General features: G+C 47.2%; 2 protein-coding genes across 2 annotated transcripts in view; one reads left to right on the top strand and one right to left on the bottom strand.

Annotated features, from left to right (window-relative positions):
* Positions 1–13,791, bottom strand: part of LOC146209663 (multidrug resistance protein mrp-7-like) — an 85,203-nt gene extending 71,412 nt beyond the window's left edge. Inside the window, exons 1-2 of the mRNA XM_084580830.1 lie at positions 13,696–13,791; positions 12,324–12,417 (exon numbers count right to left, since the gene is read on the bottom strand). Of these exons, the coding sequence (XP_084436956.1) occupies positions 12,324–12,417; positions 13,696–13,791 (190 nt within the window). The remainder of the gene's footprint in view (positions 1–12,323; positions 12,418–13,695) is intronic.
* Positions 13,792–14,372: 581 nt separating this feature from the next.
* LOC146209662 (uncharacterized) lies at positions 14,373–16,317 on the top strand. Its single transcript, XM_084580821.1, has 2 exons — positions 14,373–14,493; positions 15,917–16,317. The coding sequence occupies exons 1-2, from the start codon at positions 14,373–14,375 to the stop codon at positions 16,315–16,317; spliced, it is 522 nt and encodes a 173-aa protein (XP_084436947.1).
* The last annotated feature ends 1,279 nt before the right edge of the window (positions 16,318–17,596 follow it).

Here is a 17,596-nt window from a genome sequence, read left to right as displayed (position 1 = left end):
GCGGAGCCTGGGTACTAGAGTACTAAGAGTACTAGAGAGTACTAGAGAAATCATTGAAGCCAATTAAATTAAAAAACATCGAAAGCAATGCGTAAAAACCGCATATATTGCTATCTGCGCAAAATAAAGGCGGTTTTTAAGCCACTGATAAGGGAATGCTCACAGCGTACAGTGTGCCACCGCTGCCACGTGCAGAGTTCTGGTCATGCCTCTTATATTATTTCGTGTGTGTGTGTGTTTTCTTCCCTTTTTTGGAGACTGTCCTCCGTTGCAGTTTAACAGAGGTAGAGCTTCAATAAATGCCAGCTGAAAGTCCAGCGCATTATCTGTGTCTCCTCTTGTGCTCGTCATGTAGGCTTCACAGATAAAAGCATAAGCTTCCTTTCCGGCGCAAATCCAAAGACTTTGGAAGTTTCGTACTCAGTTTCGTTATGGTTCGTTCTGTATTTTCCGACGCCGATGCTATTCCGACGTCTATAAACTTTTTTATACATGTTTGTCGCCTGTAGGTATGACGTTATCAGATCGTGGTTGGTTGAAACCTTCGTGTGCGAACAAGTTGACATCACGAAATGCGAACAATATGTATTATTAAATATAACTATTTTATCTGTAAATATGTATCTAATATGATGACGTAAAATGCTGACTGTTGATGGCCTAAATTTTCGTTCAGTTACGATATGAGCCTTATCTATCTTATCGCATTAAACATATCATGAGCTATTGCTATAATGATCACCATCACATCAATTATTATTCAGTCTAATGATGTCATAAGTTTACCTTTTGTGGTGGCCTTAATTGTAATACAAGCGCGTTGTATACTGAAAACTACTCTATATATTTCATATCAGATTAAGTATAATAGTTAATTATACAGGCTGAACTCGCATAAAACAGCGCGAAGCTCTCCTTCTGGTATTCACTGTTGGTCGGTAGTCCTGATTTCTGGAGAAAAGCACGACGGTATTCTTGAAAAAACATGCAGAGCTTGGAAATAACACAACCGTATGGGAAAATTAAAAAAAAAATATTGCGGGCATTGAAGCATGGCTTGAACCTAGTGATAGAGGGGAAGCTATGATTTACAGCAAATTGTTCTGCGGACACCTGGATTTAATTTGCCGCCGTCACAACAGGCCAGCGAATCTTCTCTTCTAGCAACTAGCTGTTATCGTTCTTATCTACGAATTACCAAGTTATCTTTCTTCTTCGTCTGCTATACTTCTTTTTTCCTTTTTCTTTGTTATCTTTTTTTACATCTTGATTTTCTTCTTGTTCTTTTTTGTTCTCCTTTTCTTTGTCTTCCCTCCTCTAACTCCTGGTCCAGCTCTCGGTCTATGCAACGTGACAATTGCTAGACGACGGTCACATGGCAGGTGCACGGTGCTATGCCTATGGCATGAACACCTAGCACAGTGTAGCTTTGGCTACAAAACACAAAAGGAGAAACTCGAGCCTATAAATCGGGATTCGAACTTTACCGTTGATGTTAATGTGAGAGAGTTGGGCGACTTGGTAGGTATTCCTGCTAAACGAGCGCGAAAGAACAAACATGTAAGAGAAGACAGCACAACACAAACGCTCACTCGCAACTGAATGGTGATTTCGGGGAAAACAGCTAAAGAACACGAGAGGGAAAAAACTGACTAAACCGAAACCCGCATCAGGGATTTAATCAGGGACTGAAAACACGCGCATGATAAAGTGTGAAGCAGAGAACACCCGCACAGAACAAGCATGCTCATTAGTTCTATCGTATTCCACATGCCCTGAAACAAGCGTCGCAGAGGGCCAACAAAGGTTGCGGTAATTTCGTACTCTCATCAAACTTCCTACTGGCTCAAAAAGTAGGTGGTTGGTAATACGTGGACGTCGTTTTTACCGCGCCCACTCAGCTCTCCTGCTTGTGCGGGGCTGTTCAAAAACGGGCGGATGTTGCACCCCGTCTTGTAAGAAAAACATCTGGTTTCAAGCGTGTGAGAAATATGCGGAATGCTTCAAAAATGTTTTATATAAAATTCTGACGTCCTGTGGCCATGCTTACAGCCACCCTGGACGACGCCTTAACATACGTCTCATGGACCACAAGAATTCATTCAGACAAGACCGCTCTAACCTGACTGACCATTTCCGGGATTGTAAAAGATGAGGAAAGTGTACGCGATGCATTCCAAAATTTGAGAATACTACTTTTTTTTTGCACTACCTAACAAATTCACACGAGAGCTTAAAGAAGCCTACCACATCGCAAAATCAATCGATACATGTGTCAGCACCCCTTTGGTCATTCTAACAACACCCGAAAAAGCATTTCTTGATGACAAATATAGGTTTTCGCGTGATTGTTCTGTGCCAGTATTTTCTGCTTTACTTTACGTTTTATCATGCGTATGTTTTCATTCCCTGATTAGATCCCTGATGCGGGTTTCGGTTTTGTCAGTTTTTCCCCCTCTCTTGTGTTCATAAGCTCTTTTTTTCGAATAAACCATTCAGTTGCGAGTGAGCGCTTGTGTTGGGCTGTCTTCTCTTCCATGTTTGTTTTTCGCGCTCAATTAGCATGATTCGTCTTACCACTCCACAAACAGGCACCACTACTACTAGAACTGATGGTTCTGTCTCTCGTTTTGTACCACACTTTGCTCATTCGTTTTTTGCATATTTTTCTCCGATGTATAAGTAGTGGCATAATTCACCGATCGCCTTTAAACATGCTGAATCATTTGTTTGGCTATAACGAGCGGTCACCAATGTCTGGAACCTTTACAACACATGGGGTTCATCCATGAAAACCTCAAGATATTGTACTTTACTAGTGCCAATGTGTTTTGTTGTTGTCTTCAAACGCATGTAATTTTTGCTACAAACAGGTATATGCGGTGCAGGGATACTTGCAATACTGCATGTGTTAGCATGCCGACCGTACCAGTGGAGCTGAGACATCCATGAATACACCTCCGACAAAGTCTTTTGCACATGTAGACACACGAGGAATCGTCGCCCAATATGCAGCTATCTGTGCATATTTTGATGACCAGCAATAAGTTTCATATAGTTTAGAGAGCATTATTGCCGTCGCTTACAAAACGCTGCCTTCTTCCCCACACTTTCGATTTGAAGGCAGCAGATCTTCAGTGGCAGGTATGAAGATTAACTTCAAGATCGTACAAACTTCAGCGAATCTTGTACGCATAACAGCGATGCGATGCGTGTATGTATTTGCTAGCTTACGTTTCGATGGCTTCATACCGTCGAGGTATTTGTGAAACAACACGTATTCCACATAGGCACAAAAGTTGTCACGTGTAATATATATGGATGTATGCTGAGTGCGCGCAGCCATGCTTATGGAGGGTCACTCTTGTCAAGCTACACTGATCGGCAAGGCTTGAGTTGAGGAACGGAAATACTTAGTCTGGTAAAAGTTTCATGAATGGTGAATTCACCCGGTCTGGGTTAAACCGGACACGGTCAGTCCGGTAATGGGAATGGGGGCACGGGGCGGGAGGAGGGGGGGGGGGCTAAATCTGCTCCGGTAAAGTGCACGTCGTCCCCTCTGCCGGGTGAGTTGGCGAGGGCGGTTACGTCTGCCAGGCTTTGCTCAATCGCTAAAAGCCGGCGGTCAGTATAAATTCAGCCGGGTCCCATACTGAGGGGTGGCAAACCTCCGGGGAGTGTCAGAGTGCTCCCGCGGCATTGTGAGCGTGCCATGCCCACGTTACCCGTTGCCGGTTTCGGTAACTGGTCTAGAGTGGGTCTGAATGGGGTGCGTGGAATTCGACAAAATAGAGAAACCAGTATCCGGGTCGGTTTTGCTGACCAAATAAACGACCTACCCGCTGCCAAGGAAACGACGGCATAGCAGCGGAGTACTAAAATAAAATCAGCTTCCTTACCTTGGATGCTGGACTCAAACCGGTATATGGAGTGGTTGTGCAGGCCAAGGGAAAGCCCTGCCAGCTGCCTATGGAACGGTGGCGTAGTTGTGGAGTACTAAAGGAGTCACACCTAGCTACACTCTACATGCTTGACAGAAAATGCCCCTCACGACAAAAGGCATTACCCAGCCGCAAACGCGTTGCTTTCCGTTGCCGAGGAGAATGACTCCTCGCCTAGGTCAGGCGGCTGAGGTGAATGTAGCCTGGGTTCTCGGGAATTCGCCTTTATTTTCGAAAGAGAGATAACGTCGGTGAAAAGTAGTCAAATGAGAAGTTAGTAAAACCGAAACTTGGGAACAGACTTTCGGAACGCCAGCGCCTGGTACGGAAATATATGATGAATGAGTACAACTCCGAAAGGGTGCAGGGAGCTAGTAGGAGCAAGGAACAGTGTTAAAGCACCTAATACAACTTTAAACGCGACGGGCACGAGTAGCAGTGCGGAAAAAGCATGGTAGCACCGACCTCAGAAGCGGTTAGTAGCCCGATGAACAATTCGTGAATTGCTGCACACCCTAAAGGGTGAAGCATGCTCTGTGGGATGCCCCTATAGGAATATCAGCGGACATGAGTGTGTACAAGGATGGAACTACAGGATTGTCCACCCTGCATGGTATAACATCCCACATATTAAGTTGGGTGAAAATCAGGAAAGATCCTTCCCCAGTATGCGCGAGAGACCAAAATCTGGCCACTTGCCTAGTACCATGAAATAAGAATGAAAATTCCATATTACAGCGAAATTCACCTCTTTATTATCTTGAGTAGAGTCGGTGTGGGGGAACCTGGCTTGGGGGTGGGGAACGTCAAAAGTGGCCTCACGTTAGGGAACCTATATCTGACATCAGAAACCCGGCAAGCGCCATGTTGTGGTAGAATGCCGAGGGCTGCACATTTGGCAAATGCGAGTGTTCGCCCTATAAAGAGGCCCGACAGAGAACTCATTTGGCAAATCTTACGCTGTCCCCAATCCACACCTCATTAGCCTAACCCATTTCTTACTGCCTTTTCCCATTCCCTTTGTTCCATCCCATTGTACCACCTCGAAAGGGAAATTAGGAGAGTTTCCCAGTGCCCGCTCTGGGAAACTTTATTTATTTAATAACGTCCGTTCCAAAAAAATTTATTCGGATGGACCTCTTCATTTAGGTCGCTAGTAGGCAAATCTTTCTCTACCAGCGATACACTAGTGGTGCTTGAAGAGTCTGACTCTGGACTGCAATCCACTCCAATGTGTGGTATATGAGCTCAATGCCGGGTCGGCCGAGAGGTTTCATGTCTATAGCAGGACGGGATGTCCAGTTTGAGTTGCATACCACAAATTATCTTCCGGTTTTGGCTCCATCCGGACCGGTGAGTCCTTACTGACATTCATTTCGGACATGATCTGTCCTGTCGGACCTGCAAACCAGATATGGCCTGTCCAGTATGATCCTGTTTAATTTATACAGCACTGGTCACACGGTTATTAGATTTATATGCGGTTTACTATAGGACCGGTAAAAACGATTTAGAGTGGTACGGCAATTTTCACTGGGGTTACTAATGTCATCTAGCTAGCTATAATTATCATGACTGCCGTTTGTAAACAACATTGCATTGACTTATTATGGTTAATGATTCTCTGCTAATTACCTGGTTCTTATCGTCGTTACTCACGAATGCATCTCGTGATCCCACATCCTTTCCATACCTGTGAGCCGACAGAGACTTTCTGATTAAAACATTCTCAACCAAAATAAAAGCCTTCTATCCGCAGAGAACTGATGATGGTGTTTTACTTGTTCATTTCTCTGTGTCTGTGTGCAAGAATGGATAGGATTCATCTATGTTTTTTTGTGATTTTTTCGAGATTCATCTGTTTCCACGTTCAAGATAATAAATCTTTAGTTGCATGTCAGCGGCCCGGACTGTGTATCCTCCTTTTGTCTGTGTCAAAAAGCGCTGTAGAAATCTCATAGTTAGGGCAGGCGGAATAACTCTATACAAACCGGATGGGGCACCATGTAAATGACATAGGGTATGTCCCATAGGCATTGAGAATCTGTGCCAGTTGTCGAGGTCTCGGCGCAAGCACTTGTTTTTAGCTAGACTTACTGTCAAATTAACCACATGCTCTAGTAAAATCGGACCAACTGATAAAAGAAACAGCTATGATAGCACTGGGAGACATTTTTGCACGTGGCGGGCTAATACCACACTAAAACGCTCTCCCACGAACAGAGAAAACGCAGACTGTAGACGAAAGTGAGACCGCGGGCAAGAACACGTGTCATGGAGGCTCCAATTCATGCTCTAACTGAATAAAGAAGGCATGTCTACGACAGATACACTGCACGTTCAAAACGCACCAAAAGCTTCAAGATTTTGCAACAAGTCATTGGTGAGAAAATTATCTTTCCAATGGCGGATAGAGTGGCGCACGTACAGGGCATCTCTTATCCTTCATTGTTTTTGCTGCGTGTTTTGCAGTGTTTAACAACGCTGTTTTTGCTGGGTCGTTTTACTACCATTGAGCATGTGTCTTTTTGCATAAGCTTCCTAAGCTCGCGCGCCCGTTTGTAGTGAGGTATTGAAGTTAGCTATTGCCGCAGAAGCTGGTATTATTGGTTTTGAGGAAATGTTTTCCGTAAAGGACGCCATTATTGGCACGGCTGAGGCACTGATACATACCCTGTAGTTTATTTCTCGTGTTTTGCACCAAGAGCACTGCTGTCTACATTACTGATAATGGAGAAGTCGCATTGGATGGCAGAGAATTTGCGAAAGGGCGCACACCTGTCTTTCGTTCGTGTAATACATCACACCCGGCGTATACCACTGAATGAAAATAACGATGCTGATAATAAAGTGACAGCCATATAAAGATGTTTTGTCCTTTCTTTAAAAGGTGGTTTTGTTTTATTTTTTTAAAGCAGTTAACTATTTTGCTTTAAAGCTGCTGTCTTGCTGTCTTTACAAATACCGTACTTTAAAATACATCCATTTAAGAGTAAAACTTCTGTTTTACTCTCTGTGGAAATACTACAGACTCTACTCTAAACAGGGTGCATATGCAGGTAATACAGAAACCAGCAATAAGAAGTATTGCTAACATCATTCGTGACGTTAGAACTACGTAGATGTAGACTTAATTCTCTCAGAGCCAGGTACATGGCGAGTAACTCCTGACCAAACGCACTATAACGGATCTGAGTAGGAGTCATCCGCTTGGCGAGATTAGTGAAAGGCTGCCAGTCGCCATGAGTGTGGTGTTGAAGGACAGCGCCCATTCTTTACGAGTACGAGAACACTTCCGGGTGTAGGGAGTGCTAGCAGTGCTCTTTCGGGCAAGGGGTACTTGACGGCGAAATACGCTGTGATGATGTTCAGCCTAGTTTAGGCAATGTGTCTAGTGCTTCGCAGTGAGCAGACGATCTAAAACTGCACCGAAGTGACGCAGTAGCCAAAAAACAGGGGTTGTAGTTCCCAATGTCGAGGAATCGGCGAAGCGAAACAGCAGAAGTAGGTGGAGGAAATTTAGTGATCGCTTGCACCTTGGACGGAAGACATCGAATGCCACCTGTGTCAACGTGGTGACCAAGGAAATCGAGAAAATTTGCACCGAATGAATTCTTAGCACCACTGTTGACAATGCCATGTTTACAGAGATGAGTGAACCTCAGGCGCAGGTTATGCAGATGCTCGTCTATCGAATGGCTGGCCACAAGAAGGTCGTACACGTAGACGAAACCGAAAGGCAGACCCATAAGGATGGTATCTGTAGCATGTTTAAATGCCTGCGCAGCGCTTCGCAGTCCGAATGGCATCCGCAGGGAGTCGAAAAGACCGTAATGAATTGTGATAGCTGCCTTCGGGATATCTTCCTCACTAATAGGAATTTAGTGGTAGGCGCTGAGTAGACCGATCTTTAAAGAGAGGGTCATATCCTTCACAACTATGTTGAATTCCTGCCTTTGGGACAGTGGGTAGCAATCAGCTATGACGTGGGCGTTCAGCGAACGGTATTTTTCACATGGCCGCTAGTCCGCGGTTTTATTTCGAAAGCAATACTACGCCAGGTTTCGGCCCGTCTTATAGTCCGTGGCCGCAGTCACGAATGGCCTTGAACAGCCGCGAAGAAAACGAAGAACGCTCTATAACCCACAGCTAATGCTTTCGCTTCATATTCGGTTCAGCAGAGTTAAACCCTTCTTCTTTTTCTTCGGGGGGAGGGGGGGGGGGTACCTTGGATGATAAAGAGGCCCCATTGCTAGAAGGTCATCGAATGATTCCCAGCTCGAGCGCATTCTCAACTTCAGCACGAGCGACCTTGAGCATATCCGGGGAGATTCTGCGTGCACGGGAAAAGACAGGCGGTCCAGTAGGGAATAGATGCTGGCGCACGTAATGGCGAAAAGAGAGAGTTTATACGGATGGCGCTGTGAGCATCGGGTATTCGAGGAGTAAAGGGTGGAACGGAGGATCGGCAACTGCAGCATAGGATGGAGCCGCATCATGAGTTGCGCACGCTTCAAGACATCGTACCGAGAGGTGAAGTGTCGAATCCAGAGGACGGTGAGATGACGTCTACAAGGCCAGCATGGTGAGCTAGGGTTGCAGCGGTGATATACGTGAGGACGGGAGCACATTAAAATTCCATTGAGACTATTGACAGAGACTCAAGTTTAGTGTCACACAGCAGTGTTTACAGACCTGAATTTATGTGCCATTAGTGGTGAGCACATTGGTCATGCTCAACTGGTCATGCTTAAAAATATGCCGCTCAAATTCTTTGCCTCAGCGTATTGAAAAAAATGTCTGGAATACTGCGCTCGAAATTCGCATTACGAATTATTGTAATCGTCAGCCAAGTTTTGAGAACACTTTCATGGTCATTTCCCAACGGCTGCACAGCTGAAAGACTTGATACAGCTATCAGGTATGCTATTTCAGCATATCCAAAAAGAGGTAAATTCGTATGTCTCAAAGTGACCTGGCAAAATCCCACCTATGTGCAAACGACGACAATCAGCAAGATCTCTTTTATGCCACCATACCGCAGTATAACCTCCAATGGCTCTTACCAATCTGTCTGTATTCGTGCTTGTCTGCAGGTGTATGCGTGCGTGCAGTGTGTGCATGCGCGCGCGTGTGTTATTCTTGGCGTCGACTTCCTTCGTGAGCACGGTGCCACTATAGATCTCCCGAATCGCTTGGTGACGTTTTTCGCTTAACTAGCCATCGAAAAGCATGAGTACCGTGGGTCCCACTCCACGCTGCGAGTCGCTGATGATATCCTCACAGTGCCACCACGCGCCAGCATCTGCCAGAGTTACCTGCGACGAGCCACATCACGGCCTCTGGGTTGTTGAGCTTAATGTGTCCCTCTCATGCCGCCCATTTCGCGGAACAGGCCGAGCAAGCCCGCCAGCTGGCCCGCTTACACATCAAGGAGCAGCCTGCCACCGACGCTCGATACTATAACCCTCACAACAGGGAAGTCCACTTTCAACCAGGGGACCAAGTGTTGGTGTGGACCACCGTGCGCCACAAAGGCTTGTGCGAAAAACTGCTACACCGGTATTTCGGACCCTGTGAAGTCCTGCGCCGCTTAAACAATGTTAACTACGAAGTTGTTCCAGATCAAAGTGTGACCGTCAGTGTTCGGCGTACGCGACCTGTAGTTGTGCACGTGGTACACTTAAAGTTGTACATTTCACGTGACTGAGCGCTGTGTCAACGTCGCGTTTTCTAACTTTGACGCTGCAAGTAAGACCTTGACTCGTCTCACCATGCCATCGGGACGATGTTTCCCTTTCGCGGGGGGAAATAATGCCACGTGCATAACGCCGCGCGGCCGCCGTGCTTGGTGCCGACAACGACGAAGCGGTTGTTGGCTCCAGAGGCGCGCTGGTGCTGGACACTGTCATTGGAGCTAAAAGCAAACCGGACTCTAGGGTCTTACCTTCACGGTACCGTGTATCTTCAGGGTTGCCTGTGGCTTGAGTCGTGACAGTATGTCTCTGCGTGTGTGTGTTTACGTACGTTTGATTTGGGTGCTTTCCCTGAGTATGTACGTGCGTGTATGCGTGCCTCTGTGCGATATTTAATGTGTGAGCATACGTGAGTGCTTGTGCATGTGTGAGTGTATGTGTGTGTGCGTGCCTTTGTCTATCGAAGATGATACTACAGCCTAACAGAAAAACATGCATGCAAGGAAGAGAACAGGATACGAGGCTGACTAAAAAATGGTCTATATTAAAGGGCACAGAACAATATAAAGGCGTTCCAGTAATATGCGTTGTGGGGCTAGTTGGTTCATACTCAGATAGGTTTTATGCACACAAAAAGACGACACAAAAAGACAAGGGAGACAGGACGGAGCGCAACTTTCAACTTTTCTTATTTCGGAAATGTATACGACATTTATACCAAAAAATTATCATTGCATAATCATCAGTGCCACGTGCGAGCCAAATACCCAGGAAAAGCACAAAGGAAGGGCACAGGTCACTCACCTCTTATCTAATTTATCTAAAAAGACAAATTCTTTATCATACATTGTCACAGATGGTGCGCTAATACATGAACTTCCGCTTTTTCTAATATGGTAGGCCTCAGCCAATTCTCGCGCAAGCGTGTCAGTGCTCCTGCACAAAATGCCGGTGCCTTGTAGCGTTGCATCACACAGTTTTTCTGCTTTTTTTTTCGGTCATTATTTTTTCCACACTCACTGATGTGCGCCGGCAGGTGCAAACCGGTACCGTTCCTCAAAGACAAATTGTGCTCCCTTAACCGGTCATTAACACATCGGCCCGACTGCCCAATGTACACCTTCCCACACTTCAACGGAATCCTATACACCACCCCTTTTTCACACTTCACAAACTTATTAACATGTTTGATTTTGCAGTCTGAGTTACGGCTACCATCTTGTGGAACCAGACGACACAAAGAAGAGAGTTTCCTTGGGGCCGAAAAAACCACGGGTATCTTAAACTTGTTAGCCACGCGTTTGAGGTTATGAGCCACTTTATGCTGATATGGAATGACTACCGGTTTCACTTTCTTCTGTGCAACTGCAATCGTTGTCTGGTTCTTATTCCTTTCTTGTTTAATCTTCTTGAGAAGAGCTGAAGCTCTTCTCAAGAAGATTAAACAAGAAAGGAAAAAGAAGGAAAAAGGAATAACAACCGAGCATTTTTATATCATCTGGTTGATGGTATCAATATGGTCGATAGTGGAGTACCGTTTCCGAAAACCTGCTTGATCCTTTGCTTGATTGCACTCTAAGGTTGTATTTATTCTATTCGCGATTACCTTAGTAAATACCTTATACGTAACAAACAGTAAGCTGATTGTTCTGTAATTTTTAGAGTCCTTAGTGTCGCCTTTCTTATGAATGAGGTTAATGTTTGCATTCTTCCATGGTTCCGGTACCGTCAATGACACCAGGCACTGCGTATACAGTGTGGCTAGTTTTTCTAGCACGATACCCCCCCCCCCCCCCGTCCTTCCACAAATCTGTAGTTATCTAATCCTCTCCAGATGATTTCCCATTTTTAATAGTTTCTCATGCTTTTTTGACCTCGTCCTTTGTCACTGGTGGAACGTCTGATTGTTTTTCCTACCGTCAATCTCATTACGGTCCTGAAAACTTTAGCTACTGTAGAGGTCTGTATAAAACTCCTCGGCTACTTTGACTATCTTGTCCATATTCGTGATGACGTTTCCAGGCTTGTCCCTTATCGCATACACCTGGTTTTTGCCTATGCCCAATTTCTTCTTTACTGCTTTAAGGCTTCCCCCATTCTTTACAGCATGCTCAATTTTCTCCACGTCATACTTCCTTATATCGGCCACCTTGCGCTTATTGATTAGCTTTAATATCTCGGCCAATTTTATCTGGTCTGTTGGGTTGGAAGCTTTCATACTCTGGCGTTTTTAATCAAATCTTTAGTCTCCTTAGACAGCTTACCGGTATCCTCTCTAACTATCCTACCGCCTACGTCTACAGCACACTCAGTAATGATATCTCTGAAATTATTGTTCATTGCTTCTAGGGTAATGTCGCCATCCTCGGTTAGAGCTGAATATCTATTCTGTGGCGAGATACTGAACTCTCCTGCCCTCTCGCTCACCGCTAATTCGTTGATGAGTTTCTTTCTTACTAATCTGTTGCGTTCCTTCCGATTTCGGCTAATTCGGGATCTCACCATCCTGTGGTCACTGCACAGCACTTCGCGGTTACTTCTTCACCTTGCATACTGGCGGGGAGTCACTAATATAGCAAACATTAAGTACTTTTCACTCCCTGGAATCATCAGGGAACGAGAGTTGGATGAAATGTTTCAAGAACGTTGTTCGTAAAATAAAAGATGGAAAACAAAATGCACATACCGACTCCTTCCGAGCTCCGTGTGGTATGACTGATGTCTGACGAAAACTCTTCGGCAGCAAAAAACGACATCAGCCTTCGGCAGCTGCGAAGCGCCTTTGAGAATGCAAAAGGGAAAACAAATGAACTTTATCATTGCGAAATGTAAAGCGTGTATTTGCAAAGCAAGAGCATCTCTGTTCTGACAACATGCAGAGCATTATGCCTCACATTTGCGCAACCATACTACCGCGTACCTCTCTGAACCGAGGAAAAAAGAGGAAGATCTGAGTGTAGTGTGTGGAACTGATCCGTTTAGTTTTCGCTGCCTTGTACTCGTTACATTTTCAGGTGGAGCAGCCGGGTACGATTCCCCTTGTGCTGAGTTCCACCCCTCAAGGACAACTGAGAGTCACCACGGATTTGACACCGGTCAGCCGCAGTTCCAGCAGTCGCCCCCGAGGTCAGTAGCCAGAATTCGGGCCTTTGTCCTGGACGCCTGTCACCACGATGCATAGATCGAACAAGAACATTGTGGCTAACGCAGAACGTTCACCTGAGTTCGTCATATTCCACTCTCGAACGCCTTCTTCCTTCCATGGCGAGCTTTATGAGGACGCTGAAGACTGGCAGGACCAATTAGAACAGTCGCCATCTACAACGGCTGGGATGAGCAAAGGAAGCTGCATAATGTGTACTTTGCTCTTGACGATTCGGCGTTAACGTGGTTCGTGAACCACGAAACAATGCCACCATCCTGGGACCTCTTTCGTGGCCAGCTGTTGCCGACTTACACCGCCAAAGACCGAAAGGAGGTGTGCGAAGTCGGCACTGCAATCTCGCTGCCAAGCCCCGAACGAAAGTATTGGGATATAGTACGAGGACATGATCCGCCTTTTCAGGCGTGCTGATCAAAATATGTCTGAGGAAAGAAAGTGCGCCACCTAATGCGCGGGGTGAAACAAGAACTATTTGCTGGGCTTGTGCGCAATCCACCTGGCATGACATCAGATTTTCTAGTGGAGGCCACCACAATGAAACCAACCCTTCAACGCAGGACTCAGTACTACTATAACCTTGACATGCCCGCCATGTCACCGGCCGTATGCTTCCGGCTTCGACGGCTCTACTGATACCTTAAAAAGCTTGTTCGATCTGTGGTCAGAGGAGAGCTGAGACACATTCAGCGAGAGGGTCTAACGTCGTTCTCGAGGCTTCCGTCACTCGCGGAGGTTATTCGTTAGGAAGGTATGCAAATCATCCTGGAACCATCTGTACGTAGTATGCGGGGGGGGGGGGGGGGGGTAAATCCGATCTGGCGACCTGCTCGTGGTCCGCCTGCACGTTGAGTGGGCCAAGGTGGTTTCGGCTGCCTGGCTTTGCTCAATTACTGACAGCCAGCGGTCGGTATGGGTTCAGCCGGGGACCATATTGAGGGGTGGCAAAACCCCGGGGAGTTTGCAGCGTATTGCCTTGGCATGCCATGCACATGTAAGCCCGTTGCCGGAGCGGTGACAGGTCCAGAGTGGGTCTGGGCGGGGCGCGTGTAATTCGGAAAGAGTCCAGTTTGGAGTCGGTTGGCAGGTCGAGGGAACGCCCTGCCCGCTGCCAAGGGAACGGCGGCGTAGCTGCGGAGTGCTAAGAAACGCGGCTAGCTGAGTTCATGCTGGGCTCTCATTCAGCATCCAGGTTAGTCGGCAGGCCAAGGGAGAGCCCTGCCCGCTGCTGAGGGAAAGGTGGCGTACCTGCGGAGTACGGTTAGGAAACGCAGTTAGCTAAGTTTGGATGCTGAACAAAGACCAACATGCGGAGCGGTTGGCAGGCCGAGGTAAAGCCCTGCCCGCTGCCTAGGGAACGGTGGCGTAGCTGTGGGGTACGGTTAGGAAACACAGCTAGCTGACTCTGTATGTTGGACCAAACATTCCCCTCGTGCCTAAAGGTATTACCCAGCCGTAAACGCGTTGGTTTCCGTTGCCGAAGAGAACGGGGCCTCGACGGACGCCTGGCGGATGGGGAATTCACCTTTGGCTTGAAAGAGTGGAAAGGAGATGGAGAGTAGCTATAAGCTAGTAATGCCGAAACTTGGGAAACGACTGGTGGAGCACAGGTGGAAGCGCCTAGTACGGAAAGGCCTAAAGGCTGAGTACACAACCGAAGGGTGCAGGAACGGTGTGAAAGCCGACCTCGGAAACGGTTAGTAGATGGTGAACAAATCGCCAAGTGCTCACGTGGGAAGTATCCTCTGTAGAATACAAGGACCTCCAGCACCAGGCGGACTTAAGCATGAAATGCAATGGACGGGATTAAAGCGTTTCCCTTGCCAGGACGCCGATGAAATGTACCTTCCAACATGCACTGCCGAGCGAAAACCGTGAAAGAGTATCCATCAGTGTGCGCCAGATTAACGGCTGGCCACTTGTTAAGTACCTTGAAGTAGGCATGAACGTTGCAAAATCTGTCTCTCAGTACTTGAACTAGAGTCGGGTGGGGGAACCGAGCTGGGGGGACGGGGAACCTCAAAAGCGGCTTCATGTAGGGAACCTGTCTCAGACGCCGGAGACACGCAGTGGTGGAATGATCCAAGGGCCAAGCGCCGCATATTCGGCTAGGAGCGAGTGCTCGCCCTCTAAGGAGGCCCATATGGGAGCTCGACTCGAATTGTCTGACACTCAAATCCTACGCTGCCCACATTCCCCTCCAACTTCCAATAACCCTATCCTAATTCCTATTTCCTATTACCCTACAACCCGTCCCTTCTGCTACTTCCCAGGGGAGATACGTGGGGTCTCCCCGGGCCCGCTTCCTCGGCTGTGGGTCGCTTTAGTAGAACCTCCCCCTCTTATTTAATAACTTCCAACCAAAAACGTTTGTCTTATTGACCTATTCATTTATTTTTAGAATTGTGGAACTTTCTCTCTCGCGATACATTAGTGGTGTGGGTGGAGTCTGACTTTGGACTCCAACTTACCTTACCTTATACCTAGTGTGCAGCCACCGCCAACAAGTGTGCCAACATACGTGTCCGTGCTTCAGCACCATATGTCTGATATGTTCAATCGTTTGCTTTTCTTCCTAACGACAAAGTATTAACGAATGATTAGACATATCAGACAAAAGTTGGTGCCGAAACCCGGGAAGAAAGCGAGGAGAAGAAATTTAGATCAACGAACCGTGGATATTCGCCTCATTGTGGCCTTTCATCGCAACGGACAAGAAGTCTACCGAACGCTGCCGCATGAAGTCTTCTCATCCCCTGGTTGTCTGAATTTCCGTGATCCTCAGCAACGCTGGTTCAACGATGGAGCGCCTCTTCAAAAAACGAAAGGTATTGCGCACTCAAGTCACCAAAGTTACAAAGGAATGCCTTGAGCGACTCGATGAGCTAATGCAGAGCGATGCTAATGTCATGCACGCTCGACTAGCGTCTCTTCATGCTGAACTAAACGCTGTGAACAGTCAGCTTGAGGAGTCACTGGATGATGAGCAGGCTGAGACGGAGTACGAACAAGTTTTTGAGTACAACGATCGAATCGTAACCGTCTTGGCCAAGCTGCAACAGTGCATCTCAAACCCGACTGAAAGATCATCGATTCAGCGGGAGAATAACGCCGCCCAGACAACGACCACCACAAGCTGCCAAAGCCCGAGCTCACAAAATTCACCGGACGGCGCAATGACTGGCAGGCCTTCTGGAAGGTATTCGAACTAGTTGTCGACAAAAACGAAGAACTTTCATCTGTCGACAAGTTCCACTACCTCAAGGCATCTGTCACCGGGGACGCCGCCGCTGCACTCGCCGGACTTCCATCGAGGGCACGGTGCTACAGCGACGCCGTAGAGCTCCTCAAGAAACGCTTTGGAAACGAAGAGCTCCTAATTCAAGAGCACATGAAGAAGCTTACTGATGTCCAGCCAGTTCGTTTCGCAGACGATGTACGCGGACTTCGCCGCCTCTACGACACCCTGGCTGCACACATCAAGGGTTTGGAGACACTGGGCCAAAAGCAGGACTCCTAAACCACGCTTCTCATGCCGATTGTGCAACGAGCACTGCCAACGGACATCTTACTCGACTACAGCCGCAAATGTATCATCGAGACAACTAGTTCCATGGGCGGGAACGCCGAATCAACCGACGGCGCTTCGGAAAGCTCAAACGCAAGTGTCTAAGGTACGGTGACGTCCTTTTCACGACTCATTTCTTTCCTCAAAATGAAGGTCGAGAGTCGAGAAAATTTGGCTGCCTTAAAAAGCATGGATTTGGTCAAAAATTCTAAAGAAATCAGAAAAGATCAGGCGAAGCCACCTTGGAAATCGCATAAGCCCTTACCAACCGCAGCAACCTTGCATCAAAACACAACCAAGGAAAGTTGCTTCTTTTGTAACGCCTAGGAGCATCTGACACAGGAATGCGATGCCAAACAAAGCGTGGAGGAAAGGAAACGGCGTCTGCAAGCGGCAGGGAGATGCTTCAAATGCACACGAAAAAGGGCATCGATCAAGGAATTGTAATGTGCACCTAAAATGCATGAAGTGCGGGAAGAAGCACGCGACTGCAATTTGTGATCCGTCCTATGCGGTAGCGCGCCAGAGGAAAGCCACTAGCGGAGTCACCAACGCGCAAGTTAGCCTTGAAGTTGCAACAGGAACAGAATCCGCTCCCGCGAAAACTGTCCTGCTTCAAACGGCGTCAGCTAATTGCGGTGGCCTAAAGGCCTGGGCGCAACTGCGAGTCCTTTTTGACGGCGGAAGCCAACGCTCGTACCTGACATCTGAAGCATCAAAGAGACTGGGATGCAAATTTCTTGGTGAAGAAATGCTAACCGTTGGTGTCCTTGGCGGTCACCAAGAAGAACGAGTGTTCAGGAGAGTATTGGTCGAAATTAAAACTAAAAAAAAAGAAAAACATGCAAACTAGAGGCTCTGGAGACAGACGCCATTTGCGATCAGCAGATCCCAAAACCACCCGTGGCATTGATGGACAGGCTGAGAACGCTCGGTTATGAGCCCGCCGATTTCTGCAACGACAGAGGGCCTGGAGATATTGGGCTTCTCATAGGATCCGGCCATTTTTGGGATCTAACGACCGGCCGATCCACCAAGATCGGCAATAGACTGAGAGCAGTTGAGACAGCTGTAGGTTGGGCCATTCAGGGACCAGTTCATGGCATGGACGAAGGACCCTATTGCATGCAAACGGTTGCCCTGCGAACATCGGTCATGGAAAGAAGCGCAACGGACATACTAACGAAATTCTGGACCTTAGAATCAATTGGGATAAATGAAAATGAATCAA

This window comes from Amblyomma maculatum, chromosome 1 (assembly GCF_055883805.1).
Source record: "Amblyomma maculatum isolate TAMU_Amacu chromosome 1, ASM5588380v1, whole genome shotgun sequence".
Classification (NCBI taxonomy): Eukaryota; Metazoa; Arthropoda; class Arachnida; order Ixodida; family Ixodidae; genus Amblyomma; species Amblyomma maculatum.
The sequence above is the reverse complement of the archived record's forward strand: the minus strand, read 5'-3'. Positions and strand labels throughout refer to the sequence as shown.

Coding starts and splice junctions, on each gene's coding strand:
- LOC146209662 (XM_084580821.1), top strand. CDS start 14,373: ATGCCGAAACTTGGGAAACGACTGGTGGAGCACAGGTGGAAGCGCCTA. Junction 14,494..15,916: donor GAAAGCCGACCTCGGAAACG/GTTAGTAGATGG, acceptor AACGCCGCCCAG/ACAACGACCACCACAAGCTG.